Raw genomic sequence first — 17,943 nt, forward strand, 5'->3', positions numbered from 1 at the left:
TGAGGAACCCATACCCTTATCTATAGCAGCTGCAGTATTTTTACAATCCCACCAACAGTGCACAAGGGTTCTGATTTCTCCACATCCCCCTTCAACTCGTTATTTGCTGTGTTTTGAGAGTAGCCATCCTCCTGGGTCTCAGCTGATGTGTCTTTGTTAATTGCAAATGATCATATGGGAGGCACAACTTTGCATTCTGCTTTTTGTTAAATGTAACATTCTATCATAAGCATTTTCCTCTGCAGGAAAAAAATTTCGATAGGTAGAAAGGTTTTTTAAAAATCTCTTCTTTTCCGGGCGGCGCCTGTGGCTCAGTCGGTAAGGCGCCAGCCCCATATACCGAGGGTGGCGGGTTCAAACCCGGCCCCGGCCAAACTGCAACCAAAAAAATAGCCGGGCGTTGTGGTGGGCGCCTGTAGTCCCAGCTACTCGGGAGGCTGAGGCAGGAGAATCGCTTAAGCCCAGGAGTTGGAGGTTGCTGTGAGCCGTGTGACGCCACGGCACTCTACCGAGGGCCATAAAGTGAGACTCTGTCTCTACAAAAAAAGAAAAAAATAAAAAAAAAATCTCTTTTTTCCTCTCTTTTAAGCGAAGTTGTTCACATTGGTCTTTTTTCCTCTGTGGTTTCTTCCTTTGATTTTAATCTTAGAAAGCTTCCCTATATAGAGATCAAATAAATATTCACCAAGTCAAATCTATTTTTAAAATGCTTCTTCTTTTTTTTTTTTTTTTACATTTGCATCTAATACTCTGGCATTTGGTTGTATTTTAAAAGCCCTTTAACTGCAAAGAATTACACAAAATGTTAATAGTGGTTCTTCCTGGGTGGTGAGTTTTTCATAATTGTTGTTTCCTTTTTCATGTATGAGTGAAAAAGTGCATAGTACTTAAACTAAAATTGACCACTCTCTTGCCCTTGGAACCACAGCCCAGATCAGCTCTGCGGGAGATAGGGGCATGGAATGTGGAGAATCTGATTGAACCCTTACTCAATCAGACTCAGTTTCCTCCTTAGTAAAAAGAAGGAAAGACTGTAGGGTTCTTTCTGGCCCAAAAGATTGTGCACCCCATGAAGGAGCATGGGCCTCTGAAATTCTGTCGGGTTTGGACCTGACGGGTGGCCGTTCCTTGACTGACATCCCCATCCTGATTAAACAGTAGACCTTTGTAGAGAGGAAGAGGCGTGAAGTCTATGGATAGAGAGAAAATGCCCAGGGGTGAGCTGGGTTTGGGGCATACTTACTGAGCATGGGATTAGGACCCGTCAACAGTGGGTGTCCATCCAGCAGGGACCCAGGGCCATACAGCAGAGCATTGAAGACGTGATCTACGGTGGGAATCTCTATTCTTCCACCGACCACCTATGGAATCTCCAGGCTTCAGTTTCTTCATGTGAAAATGGGGGTAATAATAATATCAGGCTCAGAGAGTTGTTGAGGCTTAAAGCAAATAATGTGGGTAGAGTATTTGAAACAGGGCCTGACACTTGATAGGCACTGAACCAATGCTGCTTCTGCCCAGCCTTCCCCTTGCTGGCCTCTTCCCCGCTCCTTGCTGTCTTCTCCCCTGACAATGAGATCTTACCCGCTGCCCTTTCTCTGCTCTTCCCTGCTCCTCTAATTTCCTGTCTCTCTCTATTTTTCTTCTCCTTACCTTCCCTTAACCTCTCCCTTCCTCTTTTTTTTTGATACCAAGTCTCACGTTGTTGCCCTTGGTAGAGTACTGTGGCGTCATAGCTCACAGCAACCTCAGACTCCTGAGCTCGAGTTATCTTCTTGCCTCAGTTTTTTGTTTGTTTGTTTGTTTTTGCAGTTTTGGGCCGGGGCTGGGTTTGAACCTACCACTTTCAGTATATGAGGCTGGCGCCCTACTCCTTTGAGCCACAGGCACTGCCCAGTGTTTTGTTTTGCTTTTTAGACAGAGTCTCACTATGTCACCCTCAGTAGAGTGCTGTGTCATCACAGCTCACAGCAACCTCAAACTCTTGGGCTTAAGCAATTCTCTTGCCTCAGCCTCCCTAGTAGCTGGGCATTGTGCCTGCCACAACGCCCTGATATTTTTTGTTGTTTTGTTTGTTTGTTTAGCAGGCCCAGGCTGGGTTCAAGCCCACCAGCCCTGGTGTACATGGCCAGCTCCCTAACCACTGAGCAATGGACGCTGAGCCTCAGTTTTTGATTTTTAGTGGAGATGAGATCTCACTCATGCTTAGGCTGGTCTCGAACTCTTAAGCTCAGGCAGTCCACCTGCCTCAGCCTCCCAGAGAGCTGGGTTTACAGGCCTGAGTCACTATGCCCAGCCTCCTTTCCTCTTTCTTGTCCTTCCTCCTTGTAAGTGTGGGTCTAGATCATTGATTTCAACCAGCGTGCTGTGAAGAATTTTAAGGACGATTAATTAAATTATTTTCTGAAGAAGTTCAAAGCTGGTAAGTACATTCCTTTTTTTTTTTTTTATCGCCTAATTTAAGTGTGCCTTGGAAATTTAACTGTAGATTGAAGTGTGTGCTGTGAGAGATAAAAAGTGGAAAACACTGGTCTAGATAGAATCAGGGCCTTTTGTTTGTCACAGTAGAACATAATCTGCCTGTCCTTTGCTGTTTCTGAGCTGTGCTATGGTGACCTTTATGCCTGCAAGGCATCTCAACCCCCTCCCTAGTAAGGCACATTCAACCTTCAGAGTTCAGCCCTGGCCACATTTCCTCTTAGCTTCCCTGACATTATTGCCAAGTATCATCCTGTCACTTGCTTGGCCATATTTGTCACTGTGACACAGTTATATCTCTCTGTTTGCTTGCTGGAACAATATCAATCTCCATGAGCACAGGGACTTGCCTGTTTTTATTCCCTGGCATCACATACACCCAGCCTGTTCTCTGACCTTCAGGGGTGCTCAACATGTATTTTCTAAAAGATGATTCTATTCTACTCCAGAGCAAATACAAATTATCAACAAGTGTGGGCTTTGGAAACAGATCTGGGTTTGAACTGCTAGCTCTCAATAGACAGCATGACTTAAGTAATTTATTTGTGCTCTTTGGACCTCAGTTTTGTCATCTATAAAATGGCAATAATGTGTATGCCTGTCTTATAGGCTGCTATAAAGATTAAATGAGCTCTTACATCAAATACCCATCCACACAAGTCCCTTTTAAATTTCATTTGGATAGCACTGCAGGATTTGTGAATTAGTGTATATTTTGAGGCCTAAGATTTGTATGAAGAAAATAAAGTTTCAGGACCTTCTACATTTATTATGTCAATGGGAAAGTTAAGTTCTGGAGACTGAGTAATGTAATATCTTTGTAATTCTTCTTAGATATAGCTAAAAAATTTTTTGTCATTGTTTTTGTTCTGTAAATGACTAGGAAAGACCAGAGACTAGACCTTTCCCCCTCCCAATCACTGATCTTTGTTATAGATTAACTATCTCCCTTATGGTCCTGTACCTAGCCCAGACCAGATGGCACCAAGGCATCAAGGAACCGTGACAGTTAATATTTTCGATATGGAATGTTAGATAACTTTCCCAAAAGACAAAGAGCACCTTGGCTAATCAGATTGTTGTAACTATGCATTAAACCTTGGTGGCTCATAGCTATAATCCTAGCACTCTGGGAGGCCAAGATGGGTAGATTGCCTGAGCTCAGGAATTCAAGACCAGCCTGAGATAGAGCAAGACCCCGACTCTAAAAGTAGCCCAGTGTTGTGGTGGGGGTCTGTAGTCCCAGCTACTTGGGAGATGGCAAGATGGCTTGAGCCCAAGAGTTTGAGGTTGCCGAGAGCTATTATACCACAGCACTCTACCGAGGGTGACAAAGTAAGACTCTGTCTCAGGAAAGAAAAAAAAAAAAAAACCTTCCATAACAAGATATGGAAATTCTGTTAAAATTCTCTAAACTTTGTCTATATAAGCAGTCCCAAATGTCTATACTTTGGAATACTGACTTCCATTCTTTGGAATCTGTGCTTCTGGGCAGCCCATCCTTAAATGTTAACACTTAAATAAACTCTCTTTAAAGTAGATTCTGACCTTTTGATTATTATTATTATTATTTTTTGTAGTTTTTGGCTAGGGCTGGGTTTGAACCCACCACCTCTGGCATATGGGGCTGGTGCCTCCCACCTTTTCAATTATTTTAGGGTGACAGGCTTTATTAAGATGATTTTTTATTTCATGGGTGATGTGATTTTATATCTCCATGTAAAGACCCAGGACTAGTAGTCAGCAGACCAGAGTCCCCTCAGTTCTACCACCACCTGATTACTGGCTACTCAGGGTGTCCCTTCTGTCTAGAAGGCTCTATAACCCCTCCTGAGGTCTGCCTAGAAGGCTCTCTAACCCCTCCTGAGGTGCCTAGAAGACTCTCTAACCACTCCTGAGGTCCGCCTAGAAGGCTCTCTAACCCCTCCTGAGGTCCGCCTAGAAGGCTCTCTAACCCCTCCTGAGGTCTGCCTAGAAGGCTCTCTAACCCCTCCTGAGGTCCGCCTAGAAGGCTCTCTAACCCCTCCTGAGGTGCCTAGAAGGCTCTCTAACCCCTCCTGAGGTCTGCCTAGAAGGCTCTCTAACCCCTCCTGAGGTCTACCTAGAAGGCTCTCTAACCCCTCCTGAGGTCTGCCTAGAAGGCTCTCTAACCCCTCCTGAGGTCTGCCTAGAAGGCTCTCTAACCCCTCCTGAGGTCTGCCTAGAAGGCTCTCTTAACAGCTCTAAGCCCACCTGGGGGCCATACTGGTTGTGGGATGCAAGGTCAGAGTACCTGGAGTACCTGTGAGTCTTGTGTGCCTTAATCTGCAAGATGAAGAGCTTGGATAGGATCAATTTGCCCTCATGCAGGCAGCACTTAACGCTTTGGGTCTATCTGCTTCACCTCTCTAGTGTTACCTTACCATACCTTCTCCAAAGTTTACTTTAAAACGTCATAGCACTAGAGTAAATATTGCAAGTAGAAGGCAACAGCAGCACAACCCAGCAGAATGTAAACAAAACGGTGTTATAAAATTCTTGCCAAATACTGCTGCGTGCCAAGGCTCAGAGTTTGAGGCCTGTTCATACTGTGTGAAGAGGGGACATTAGCACATGCTGGTGAGATGGTAATAACATGCTAGCACCCACACGAGACATTCTGCACTCGCAGGACCGTGAGAGTTGAACAGAGTTATTCAGAGCCATGTATATGGGTAGCATCTGTCATTTGGGGTACCCCATCACCCACTCCTTACTTTGGGAAACATCGGATTCCATTGCAGACCTAGAAGGGAACTTGAAGGGTATCTGCCCCACCCATCATTTGTAAATAGATGAACTGGGCCATGTAGGGAAAGGGCTGCTCACACCTGGCCCTAGATGTGTAACATCAGTGCTATACTGGGCTTGTCACAGCAACTGGCCTTACCAGCGTGGCCGTGAGACCCCAGCCACAACTAGGTCACACATACACCACCTTTTTGGACTGTAGTCAGTATGTTTAAGCTCAGTTCTAATATATTGATGCATGTTTTTGGACTGGTGGCCAGTCATTTTTTTTTTTTTTTTAAGTCACTTGTGAATTGACTCTGGTGCCTTTGAAACATTCAGATTCCTCCAAAACACTTCTGTTACTCTCCGATCCACAAGGAAAGTGAAGTTGCTCCTTCACATAGGTTGGAAGAGGTAACACTTACGACAAACACACATAGTGCCATTTCAGAGTCACACAAGGTGTTTGGGTGTCAATTATACTTTGAATTTTTATCAATAACACTCTGATAAAGGTGAACACCAAAAAAAAATTTTAGTTCAAGCTGGAGATGGTACCAAAAGAGATTAAAAAAGTAAAATGTACTATTTTAATGTCCTGGTCTTCCCCTCCCCCCAAAGATTATCATATTAAGTTCTTAGAAAGAGCAAGGGCTGGGTGTGGTGGTGTGCACCTGTAGTCCAGCCACTGGGAGGCTGAGGGAGGAGGATTGTTTGAGCCCAGGAGTTTGAGGTTGCAGCAAGCTGTGATGCCACTGTCCTGTAGCTGGGGTGACAGAGTGAGACTCTCTCAAAACAAAACAAACAACCCCCACCCCAACAAGACGAGGCCTTCAGGTACTAGCACCTTTTTGTTCCTCTCCTTTTTAGATTTTCCCTCAAATTGAAAACCATAGTCCTTATTCTAACCCTGTCCCCTCCTCCCGTTACTTATTCCTGAGTAGCAGTTCCAAGGGCTTGGCCTAGAATTACTTGGAGTTGCCTCTAGCTGCTTCAGATATGCTGGGTTTGGTGCATCTGTCAACTATTACTGCAAAACAGCCCACCTTTCCCCAACTCAGCTGCTTAAACTGACAAGCATTTATTATTGCTCACCAGTCTCCTGGTCAGCTGGGTGCTTCTTGGGTTGGGTGAAACCTAACCACCTGTGTCTGCATTTAGCTGAGTTTGAGTGGGAAGCTCTCCTGTATCTGCTGTTCCCAGCTCTGCTTCTCAGTGGGCGTAAGGTCTTTCTCAACACCAGCCTCATATCTTCTCCCCGCACCCTGGCCGGGATCTGTCCATCATGGTTCTTTCAACAAAAGCCTGTTTGTGGAAAGAGTTCTTGTGGGCCAGCATGGTTGCAGCCAGTTGCTCTGTCTTGAATTCCACCACAGTTGACCCTTTTAACCACAATCCCTCCATTTTCTTCCCCCTTTATGGCATACACAGTTGTGAATTTCTTTTACCTTGTTTGTCTCCTGAGTGGGTGGGAAGCTTTGAGAGCAAAGAAGGCATTGCCTTTCCTCTGTTGTATCACCGGCATCTAGCCCAAAGCATTATGCTTAATAAGTGCTGGGTAAGTATTTGGTGACTGAAATAAATGAGAATTGGCTCAGTGCCTGTAGCACAGTGGTTACAGTGCCAGCCACATACACCGAGGCTGGTGGGTTTGAACCCAGCCCAGGCCAGCTAAACAACAATGACAACTGCAACAACAACAACAAAAATAGCCAGGCGTTGTGGCTGGTGACTGTAGTCCCAGCTCCTTGGGAGGCTAAGGCAAGAGAATTTCTTAAGCCCAAGAGTTTGAGGTTGCTGTGAGCCGTGACGCTACAGCACTCTACCAAGGGAGACATAGTGAGACTCTCATAAAAAAGAAAGAAAGAAAAAGAGTGAATGGATGAATGACATTATTGATGAAACCAGGAAGAGGCGCAGCGAGGTTGTGATGACCCCACAGAAGTAAATATAATAAAGGAACTGGAGTTTCCCTCACTTATTTTTGTCCTGTCACTTTAAGCCCCATTGAACCCCAAACAATGTGCAGACATGGTCTGGTGGGCTTAGTTCTTACAGTACCAATGTTCACTTACGTTTTAACTTATTTCACCCGATACTCCAGGTTTGTCTCTGGTTCCAATGCTTGGCTTCCCCAGGAGGTGGCTGGGGTGGGAGAAGCAGGCACATTCCAGGAAGATGTGGGAGGGCTCTCTAGCGCCTCATGCATTTTCCCTCTTGATTTACTAGACTCGAATTCCTTGTGTCTTACAGCCCCACCAGGTGATGCTCAGTCCCCTAACAGCGGTCCTCAAACTGCGGCCCGCTGGCCACATGAGGCGGTGTGATTGTATTTGTTCCCATTTTGTTTTTTAACTTCAAAATAAGATATGTGCAGTGTGCATAGGAATTTGTTCATAGTTTTTGTTTTAAAAACTATAATCCGGCCCTCCAACTGTCTGAGGGACAGCGAATTGGCCCCCTGTTTAAAAAGTTTGAGGACGCCTGCACACTTGTTCCTTTTGACCTTGTGTGCATTACTTGATGCCAGGTTACTTGATGCCAGGGGACGCTGTGAGCCAGAGCATTTATCTCCCTGTGAGTATGTCAGCTGCTGTTTCCAAGGTTAGAATAAGGGTGACAGTGATGGTGGGGAGATTCCTAGCCTCCTTTCTACAAAGTGTCAGGAGGAGAATTGGATCAATGGATCTTTATCTAATAAGCTGTCTTGCTGGCACAGAATAAGAATTTTAAAGATGCAGCCACATAGCCTTGATATTTACAGCTATTCTTTTGTGAGGGAGGGGGGTACTAACATTTTAGATCCTCTGGCAGAGCAGCGGGTCTTAGCCCTGGCTGTATGGCTAGTCACGAGGAGTCTGATCCCACATAGAGATGCCAGTTTCCCGGGAGCCTGATCCCATATACAAGTGCCAGTTTCATGTAGCCTGGGACTCAAGATTTGTAATCTCCCAGGTAACTCCAGTATGCAGCCAAAGTTGAGAACCACTATTTCAGTTCACCCATTCTTTCTCAGGAAAGGGAAAATAATTATAATCTGTGTTAGAATTGTTTGAATTTTTGTGCTTACTAAAAGATATTATAGAACGTGAATTGTAGTCTCAGGTTAGAATAGCTGAGATTCGTCAGGGTAAAATAAACACCTCAGATACGTTCTTCTGCATCCGCTTGGCTGCTCTCCTTGCGATCACCCCGTCCTTTGTGTCACCAAATTGTGTTGAGAATAATAATTGTGAGAAAAAATAACAAATGCCCTAACTCTTGACTTGGCACTATGCTCTTTGCCACTTTGTTTCATTTTCTCCCGACCCCAGGAAAAGTTCTCTAAGAAACAAGCTATTGCTCTGTTCAAAGTCCTAATGGAGAAACTGATGGGCTCAGCTGGGATCAGGTGCCCACCTGGCCCTGCCCTCAGATTGCATGAGGTGGGCACGTGTACCCGGGCCCACCCGACCACCTCCGCTGCAGGACCGCAGCTTGCTTTGCTGCCAGAGACTGCTGTCAACAAGTCAGGGTCCATTCTCCTTCCCTGAGAGAGCTCGTGGGACCCTGAGCCACTGCCAGAACTTGTTTGCTGAATAGAGATGCAGAGAAAGGGGAGCTTGGGGGCCGGAGGCTGGCAGGATGCCTACTCAGTGGGGAGAAAAGGGTGCAGCCTACTCAGCCAGCTGGGCCCAGTGGGCTCACTCTGCTCCTTTCCTGGAGTCCAGGTGTGCTCTTGTTTTTCCATTCTGATTCTGCCTTGGGCCTGCTGCAGGTCATCAGAACAGAGTTTATTTTACAGTAGCTACATTTTAATCTCGTTCAAAACCCCTCTAGTGTCGTTTTCATGCTTTTAGGTGGATTTCTCTCCCACCTGTGACACTGTCTTCCAAGATAGATTGATTCTTACTCCTTTCAAGGACTGGTGCTTTTTGACCTTGCACCAGATTCTGCAGCTTTCCTGATCACAGGGGGTGGTGCTCCATGTAAAAACAACCACATTTCAAATGGCTTGGGGCTGAGATACATCTCATCTTGAACAAGCTCAGTGCTTGAATCAGAATCAAAGCACAAGTCTTCTGAATTTTAATTGAATGCTTCTTTCCTTCTGCCCAAGTAGGTTCAATTTTTTTTCTTGTCCGTGGTTTCTTTTGTAGGGGTTCAGCTGTTGCAAAAATAATTGGTAATAATGTCAAGAAACTTCAGAAGTTTGCTCCCACCGTCAAGATGTGGGTCTTTGAAGAAACGGTTAATGGGAGAAAACTGACAGACATCATAAATAAGGACCATGAAAATGTAAAATATCTTCCTGGACACAAGCTGCCAGAAAATGTGGTAAGGCTTTGGGGGTAAAAAGTACATTTGGTTCGGGCAGCGCCTGTGGCTCAGTGGGTAGAGCGCCAGCAGGTTCGAACCCGGCCCTGGCCAAACTGCAACAAAAAATAGCCGGGTATTTTGGCAGGTGCTATAGTCCCAGCTACTCAGGAGGCTGAGGCAAAAGAATCACCTAATAAGCCCAGGAGGTGGAGGTTGCTGTGACGCCATGGCCCTTTACCGAGAGCAATAAAGTGAGACTCTGTCTCTAAAAAAAAAAAACAAATGTACATTCGGTTCATTTTGCAAGGCATGCTCAGCTGGGTGGCGCTTGGGACTTAGAAAGGGAGAATGCTGCTCCCCTTTCCACTACCATGGCTGGTTGGTCTTGGTTTTCCTAAAGCTAGAAATGGGCTTTGTATTAGGTTGCCAGAGCTGTTGTAGCCACGTGCCACAGACTGGGTGGCTCAAACAGCAGAAATGTATCCCCTTATAATTCTAGAGGCTTCAAATCTGAGATCAGAATGTCTTCTGAGGCCTCTCTTTGGCTGGTAGGCAGCATCCCTCCTTGTGTCCACACATGGTCGTCCTCGGAACTATGTCGTTATCTCCTCTTGTAAAGACAGTAGTCATCTTGGATTAGGGCCTGCCCTAATGATGTAATTTTAAATGAATGACCTTTTTTTCTTTTTTGAGACAGACTCTAACTTTGTCACCTTGGGGAGAGTGCTGTAGTATCATAGCTCACAGCAACGTCCAACTCATGGTTCTCTTTCTTCAGCCTCCTGAGTAGCTGGGACCACAGACAGGTGCCTGCCACAATGCCCGGCTATTTTTTTTTTTTTTTTTGAGACAGAGCCTCAAGCTGTAGCCCTGGGTAGAGTGCCTTGGCATCACAGCTCACAGCAACCTCCAACTCCTGGGCCGAAGCAATTCTCCTGCCTCTGCCTCCCAAGTAGCTGGGATTACAGGCGCCTGCCACAATGCCCAGCTGTTTTTTGGTTGCAGCCATCATTGTTGTTTGGTGGGCCTAGGTTGGATACGAACCTGCCAGCTCAGGTGTATGTGGCTGGCGCCCTAACCGCTTGAGCCAACGCCCGGCTATTTGTAGAGATGGGCTCTCACTCTTTCTCGGGCTGGCCTCGAATCTGTGAGCTCGCAATCCACTCACCTTAGCCTCCCAGAGTGCTAGGATTATAGGCGTGAGCCACCATGCCCGGCCTAAATTAATGACCTCTTTAAAGATAAATACATTCACATTCTGAGGTACTGTGGGATAAGACTTCATATGAATTTTGGGGGGACAAAGTACAGCCCATAATAGGCTTCTTCCTTGACATTCAAAGTGCTGGTCTCATCAGAGCTGAAACAAACAGCCTTGCCAAATAGCTCCTGAGATGCCCTTTCTAAGTGCATACTACTTTGATCAGCGTGCTGGGACAGCTAATGCATTGGTCTGTAATTAAAATCAGGGTCAAGACCTAAATTACAGAAGGAGATAGAAGAAAATGGGAAAATGTAAGGCTGACAGTTTAAAATTCAAGCTTATTAGGTCTGGGAGAGAAAAATATAGGTTATTGGCTGACCTTGTTCTCTTGACTTGCAGGGGAAAATAGAAATAAGCTTGCGGAGTGAAGAGGGTGTACTCTGCTGGTTGTTGGAGTGGAATTCATGAACTTTTCTCTGTGGCTAGATTTACCCTTTGGTGGCTTTCTGTCATAGTCTGTTTTAAAACCAGACAGTTGTGGCTTCCTGATTCCCATGGTTAACCTGAAAAACTCATCTTTTTTGTCAGTGAATGCCCTCTCCTGCATATATCCACTCTTTAAACCCTGTGAGCATGTACGGTGCTTCAAAGCACAGCGTTGGTGCTGGTGACAGAGGAATAAGATGGCATTACTTTCTTCACAAAGTTGTGCTGGGAAGCTGATTTGTAAACCAAGAAATGCAATGATGGTTGGAGACAAAAGGGCCTGGCTCACTGAAGATTTTTATTTGGTTTTCAGTGATAGTGTTTGTTGGTGTCAAGCCCTGTGTTAATAAGCCATAAACACATTGTCTCATTTAATCCCTTCAATGACCCTCTTAGGTTGTTGCTATTAGTTTTCCTATTATGATGATGATTCTGGTTATACAGGGGAGAAAACCCAGACTCGGAGAGGCTAATGAACTTGCCAAGGTCACACAGCTAAGGGCCACAGTGGGGACTGGATTCCTGGTGAACTCATCCCCGAGTCTGCTCAATCTGTCACCATCCAGCCAGTGCTGACCTTCTCCTCCATATCACTGAACTAGGAAGAGCCAGCATCTCCCTGAAGTTACTCTTGGTGCAGGTGGTAGGGGCAGGAAGGATCGCTAGGGCTGTGAGATTAGCAGCTAAGTTGTCCAAATATCTGCTGGAAAGAATAAAAGGGTTGTTGCCTCAGCACCTGTAGCACAGTGGTTACGGCGCCAGCCACATACACCAAAGTTGGGGGGTTCGAACCCAGCCCAGGCCAGCTAAACAGCAGTGACAAGTGCAGGAAGAAAATAGCCGGGTGTTGTGGTAGGCACCTGTATTCCCAGCTACTTGGGAGGCTGAGGCAAGGGAATTGCTTAAGCCCAAGAGTTTGAGGTTGCTGTGAGCTGTGACGCCATGGCACTCTACCAAGGGTGATACAGTGAGACTCTGTCTCAAAAATAAATAAATAAAAATAAAAGAATGAAAGAGTTGGTTGTTCCCCTTGCAGTGAAGGCCTCTGAGGCCATCTCTAGTCCATCCTTTTGGGAGACAGTTCTGAGCCTCAACTTTTCTCATTTTCCTCATCACTGATTGCCCTAGTCCTTCTGTAAATTATGTACCTCGCTGTCATCCCTCCTACACAACTCTGTGCCTGTCCTTGTGTACCTGTCTGCCCGCCTCCGCCTGCCCCAGGTGCGTGACCCTGACGTTCTGGTTCTCTGTTCACCCACAGTATCTAGGATGCTGCTTTTCCTCAGGAGATGCTCAAGGAATGTTGGAGGAGGGGAATCTGCCAAGTAGTTCCATTGAAGCTCGAGCCTGTGCTGTGAACAGGGAGAGTGGGAGGGAAGGAGCCGACATGGAGGAGGCGGGAGCCACCACCACTGGGAGCCTGGCCGGCCTACTGACTCCACCACTCACCCGACACTGGTAGAGACAGGCCCCAAAGAAAGGAGGAGAAATTCACTCGCAGGCTCCTAGTGGTGTCTGATAGTCTCTCAAACTTATTCCTTCTACTTAACTGAAATTTGTGTCCTTTGACCAGCGTCTCCGCCCACATCTCCCTGTTTGGTACCACCTGTACAGCTAGTCTTTTTTTTTTTTTTTTTTCTTGAGACAGTGTCTCACTTTGTACCCCCTAGTAGAGTGCTGTGGAGTCACAACTCATAGCAACCTCAAACTCCTGGACTCAAGTGATTCTCTTGCCTCAGCCTCCCAAGTAGCTGGGACTACAGGCTCTGGCCACAACACCTGGCTAATTTTTTTTTTTTTTGCAGTTTTTGGCCAGGGCTGGGATTGAACCCGCCACCTCCCACATATGGGGCCCGTACCCTACCCCTTTGAGCCACAGGCGCTGCCCAACACCTGGCTACTTTTAGAGATGGGGGTCTCGCTCTTGCTCAAGCTAGTCTGGAACTCCTGAGCTCTGGCAATCTACCTGCCCCAGCCTCCCAAAGTGCTAGGATTACAGGTGTGAGCCACTGTGCCTGGCCTGGACAGCCAGTTTATTTATTTTTATTTTTTTATTGAGACAGAGTCTCACTTTGTCACGCCCTGAAGGATGTGGCCGGCGTCCTAACCACTGAGCTACAGTCCCATGTAAATTCAAGCAGAAGAGACTTGTTGCATTGATATCAACACAGGATTATTATTTTTGATATCAGTCAGTTGATGTGCTGACTTGAGATTGTGAGTCTTTTTTTTTTTTTTTTTTTTTGTAGAGACAGAGTCTCACTTTATCGCCCTCGGTAGAGTGCCGTGGCATCACACAGCTCACAGCAACCTCCAACTCCTGGGCTTAAGCGATTCTCTTGCCTCAGCCTCCTGAGTAGCTGGGACTACAGGCACCCGCCACAACGCCCGGCTATTTTTTGGTTGCAGTTCAGCAGGGGCCAGGTTTGAACCCGCCACCCTGGGTATATGGGGCCGGCGCCTTACCGACTGAGCCACAGGCGCCGCCCAGAGATTGTGAGTCTTTTTTTTTTTTTTTTTTTGAGACAAAATCTCACTCTGTTGCCCTGCGAAAGTGCTATGGCCTCAGCTTAGCTCATAGCAAACTCAAACTCAGGGCTTGAGCCATCCTCCTGCCTCAGTCTCCCAAGTAGCTTGGGACTACAGATGCCCACCACAACGCCTGGCTAATTTTTTCTCTTTTTAGTAGAGACCGGATCTCACTCTTGCCCAGGCTGGTCTGGAACTCCTGAGCCCAAGGGATCTGCCCTCCTCAGCCTCCCAGAGTGCTAGGATTACAGGCATGAGCCACCATGCCCAACCAGGATTGTGAGTCTTTTTGTTTGGCCCCTCACCCTACACCTGACCCTCCCCCAGGTTCCATGTGATGCCCCTCCCCAGGGGAACCTTTTGTTAGTAATAGAAGGACTTCACTGTACCATCACCTGCTCACTAAAAGCTGAACTGGTCTGGGTCTGTGATTTCCCCTTAGATCTGGATGAAAAGAACACTTGTTATTTCCTGTCATTGCAGGATGAAAATTGTTGATCCTGTTTTATAGCTCTCTATTTTGAGCCTGTGTTCAGAGTTCATCCAGGCAGAAGGTTCTTCTGCCATCTTGTTCCAGCTTCAACTAGTCTCAGTGTGACGCTAGTCTTTCCATTACAGTGTCCTTTATGAAATATAGTTGTCGTTAGCCAGGCGTTGTGGCAGGCGCCTGTAGTCCCAGCTGCTCGGGAGGCTGAGGCAGGAGAATCGCGGAAGCCCAAGAGCTAGAGGTTGCTGTGAGTCCTGTGACATCATGGCATTCTACTGAAGGTGGTAAAGTGAGACTCTGTCTCTACAAAAAAAAAAAAAAAAAAGAAATATAGTCGTCATTGCCACTCATTTTTGTCTTCTAAGACTCTGCCGGCTGTTTTGAAAAATGCTTTACTGGGTGTCGGCTGTGGCTCAATGAATAGACGCTGGCCCCATATACTGAGGGTGGTGGGTTCGAACCCAACCCCGGCCAAACTGCAACAAAAAAAACTAGCTGGGTGTTGTGGCAGGTGCCTGTCATCCCAGCTACTTGGGAGGCTGAGGTAAGAGAATCGCCTAAGCCCAAGAGCCGGAGGTTGCTATGAGCTGTGACACCACAGCACTCTACTGAGGGCGATAAAGTGAGACTCTGTCTCTTAAAAAAAAAAAAGAGGGGTGGCGCCTGTGGCTCAAAGGAGTAAGGAGCCGGCCCCATATGCCGGAGGCGGTGGGTTCAAACCCAGCCCCAGCCAAAAACTGCAAAAAAGAAAGAAAAAGGAAAAGGAAAATGCTTTACTGAGATATATAATCCATGGACCATACAATTCAATCACTTATTTGTGTAACTGTCACTGCAGTCAATTTGAGAACATTTCCATCTCATTGTAACTTTACTAGTCACCTCCTGTTTTCTCCCTCTGTCCTCCAGCTCTGAGCAACCACTGTCTACTTTCTGTCTCTGTAGATTTGCTTATTCTTACCACTTCATACCAACGGCACCGTGTAATGTATAGTCACCTGTCACAGCCTCACTGGCTTAGCATAATGCTGTCCCTATCCACCCACGTTGTGTCACATGTCAATTCTTCCTGCCTTCTGTGGCTGAATTCTGTCTATTGTATGGATGTTTCGCATTTTGCTTATCCATTTCTTAGCTATTATGAAGACTGCTGCTATGAACCTTCATGTACAATGTTTATGTGAACATCTGTTTTCAGTTCTTCTAAGTTTATACCTAGGAATTGAATTTCTGGGTCCTACAGTAACTCTGTGTTTAACTTTTTGAGGAATTACCAGACTTTTTTTTTACAAAGTGGCTATAGCATTCTAAATCCCTATCAACAGTGTATGAGGCTTCCAGTTTCTCCATATTCTCACCAGCATTTATCTGGCTTTCTTTTTTAGACAGAATCTCACCCTCAGTAGGGTGCTGTGGCGCCACAGCTCACAGCAACTTCCAACTCCTGGGCTTAAGTGATTCTCTTGCCTCAGCCTCCCAAGTAGCTGGGACTACAGGTGCCTGCCACAATGCCTGGCTATTTTTTGTTATAGTTGTCATTGTTGTTTTAGCTGGCTCGGGCCAGGTTCCATCCCGCCAACCTCCATGTATGTGGCAGGTGCCGTAACCACTGTGCTACGGCCGCCAAGCCCTCATCTGGCTTTTTAATGCTAATTATTCTAGTGGGTATGACATGGTATCTCATTAATTGTTTTGATTTTCTTTTGCCTGATCACTAACAATGTTGAGCATCTTTTCATGTGCTTATGTGGCCATTTGTGTATTTTTGGAGAAATGAATATTCAGATCCTTTGCTCGTTTTAAAAACTGGATTGTCTTATTAATTTTGTAAGAATTTGTTATGTATTCTAAATAAAAGACCCTTTTCAGATATGATTCACAGTTATTCTGTGGGTTATCTTTTTACTTACTTGATGGTATCCTTTGAAGCACAAAAGTGTTTTAATTTTTGGCAGTGCCCGTGGCTCAGTGGGTAGGGCACTGGCCACATACACCAAGGCTGGCAGGTTCGAACCTGGCGCAGGCCAGCTAAACAACAATGACAACTGCAACCAAAACTAGCCGGGCGTTGTGGTGGGCGCCTTGGGAGGCTGAGGCAAGAGAATCGCCTAAGCCCAAGAGTTTGAGGTTGCTGTGAGCTGTGACAGTACAGCATTCTATCAAGGGTAGCATAGTGAGACTGTGTTTCAAAATAATAATAATAATTTTAATGATCCTAGGCTCGGCCCCTGTAGCTCAAGCGGCTAAGGAGCCAGGCACATACACCAGAGCTGGTGGGTTCAAATCCAGCCCGGGCCCGCCGAACAACGATAACTGCAACCAAAAAATAGCGGGCATTGTGGCAGGTGCCTGTAGTCCCAGCTACTTGGGAGGCCAAGGCAAGAGAATCTCCTAAGCCCAGGAGTTGGAGGTTGTGTGACCTGTGATAACCACAGTACTCTACCCAGGGCGACAGGTTGAGGCTCTGTCTCAAAAAAAAAAAAAGAATCATTTTAATGGTCCTAAGACATCAAATAAAAATGATAGCCTTTACTATCTTTTATTTGGATTATCGTTATTTATCCCTCATGAATTACTATGATACTGGTATGATAAGGCTCATGGATTTTGGGGGGGGAGGGAGCTTTATGTATTTTTGAGACAGAGTCTCACTCTGTCACCGTGGGTAGAGGGCCATGGCATCAACATAACTCATAGCAACCTCATACTCTTGGGCTTGAGCAATCCTCTTGCCTTAGCCTCCCGAGTAGCTGGGACTACAGGCATGCACTTCTTATGCCCAGCTAGTTTTTCTATTTTTAGTCGAGACAGGGTCTCACTCTTGCCCAGCGTGGTCTGGAACTCCTGAGCCAAGCAATTCTCCCACTTCGGCCTCTCAAAGTGCTAGGATTAAAGGTGTGAGCCACCATGCCTGGCCTGGTGGGGGGGGGACTTTATTTGAATAATAGGACAATTCTTATAATACTATATAAAAACAGATAAAAAAAACTATCACTTTAATACTGTAAGTATGATTTTGATATTTCTGTAGGCTCAAAAGGCCTTGGGGCTAGGTGCTATGGATTGTGTCTGTAACCCTAGCACAGTGGTTCTAAACCTTCCTAATGCCGCAACCCTTTAATACAGTTCCTCACGTTGTGGTGACCCCCAACCATAAAATTATTTTCGTTGCTACTTCTAAACTGTAATTTTGCTACTGTTATGAATGGTAATGTAAATATCTGATATCCAGGATATATTTAGGCAACCCCTGTGAAAGGGTCGTTTGACCCCCAAAGGGGTCGCGACCCATAGGTTGAGGACCGCTGCCCTAGCACTTTGGGAGCCCAAGGTGAGAGGATTACTTGAAGCCAGGAATTCGAAATTAGCCTGAGGCAAGCCCACATCTCTATATAAATTAAAAAAATTAGCCAGGTGTGGTGAGACATGTCTATAGTCACAGCTACTTGGAAAACTGGGGCAGGAAGATCACTTGAACCCAGGAGTTTGAGGTTGCAGTGAGCCATGACGGTACTGCTCGACTCTAGCCCAGATGAGAGAGCAAGACCTTGCCTCAAAAATAAAAAAAGGTGGGGAGGCTAGGAATGAAATGTACTAAAATGTTGATAGTGATTATTTTTAGTACTAGGATTATAAGCAGTTCTTACTTTCCTGCTTGTACTTTTTATTCCCCAAATTTCATCCACTGATTGTGTTTATAGTTATAAAT

At 45.9% G+C, this 17,943-nt stretch overlaps 1 protein-coding gene across 1 annotated transcript in view; it reads left to right on the forward strand.

The window, feature by feature from the left end:
* The window catches only part of GPD1L (glycerol-3-phosphate dehydrogenase 1 like), a 65,646-nt gene that overhangs the window by 15,247 nt on the left and 32,456 nt on the right, over positions 1-17,943 (forward strand). Inside the window, exon 2 of the mRNA XM_053600097.1 lies at positions 9,369-9,546. Within this exon, the coding sequence (XP_053456072.1) occupies positions 9,369-9,546 (178 nt within the window). The remainder of the gene's footprint in view (positions 1-9,368; positions 9,547-17,943) is intronic.

The sequence above is a fragment of the Nycticebus coucang genome, chromosome 8, assembly GCF_027406575.1.
Source record: "Nycticebus coucang isolate mNycCou1 chromosome 8, mNycCou1.pri, whole genome shotgun sequence".
In the NCBI taxonomy this organism is placed as follows: Eukaryota; Metazoa; Chordata; class Mammalia; order Primates; family Lorisidae; genus Nycticebus; species Nycticebus coucang.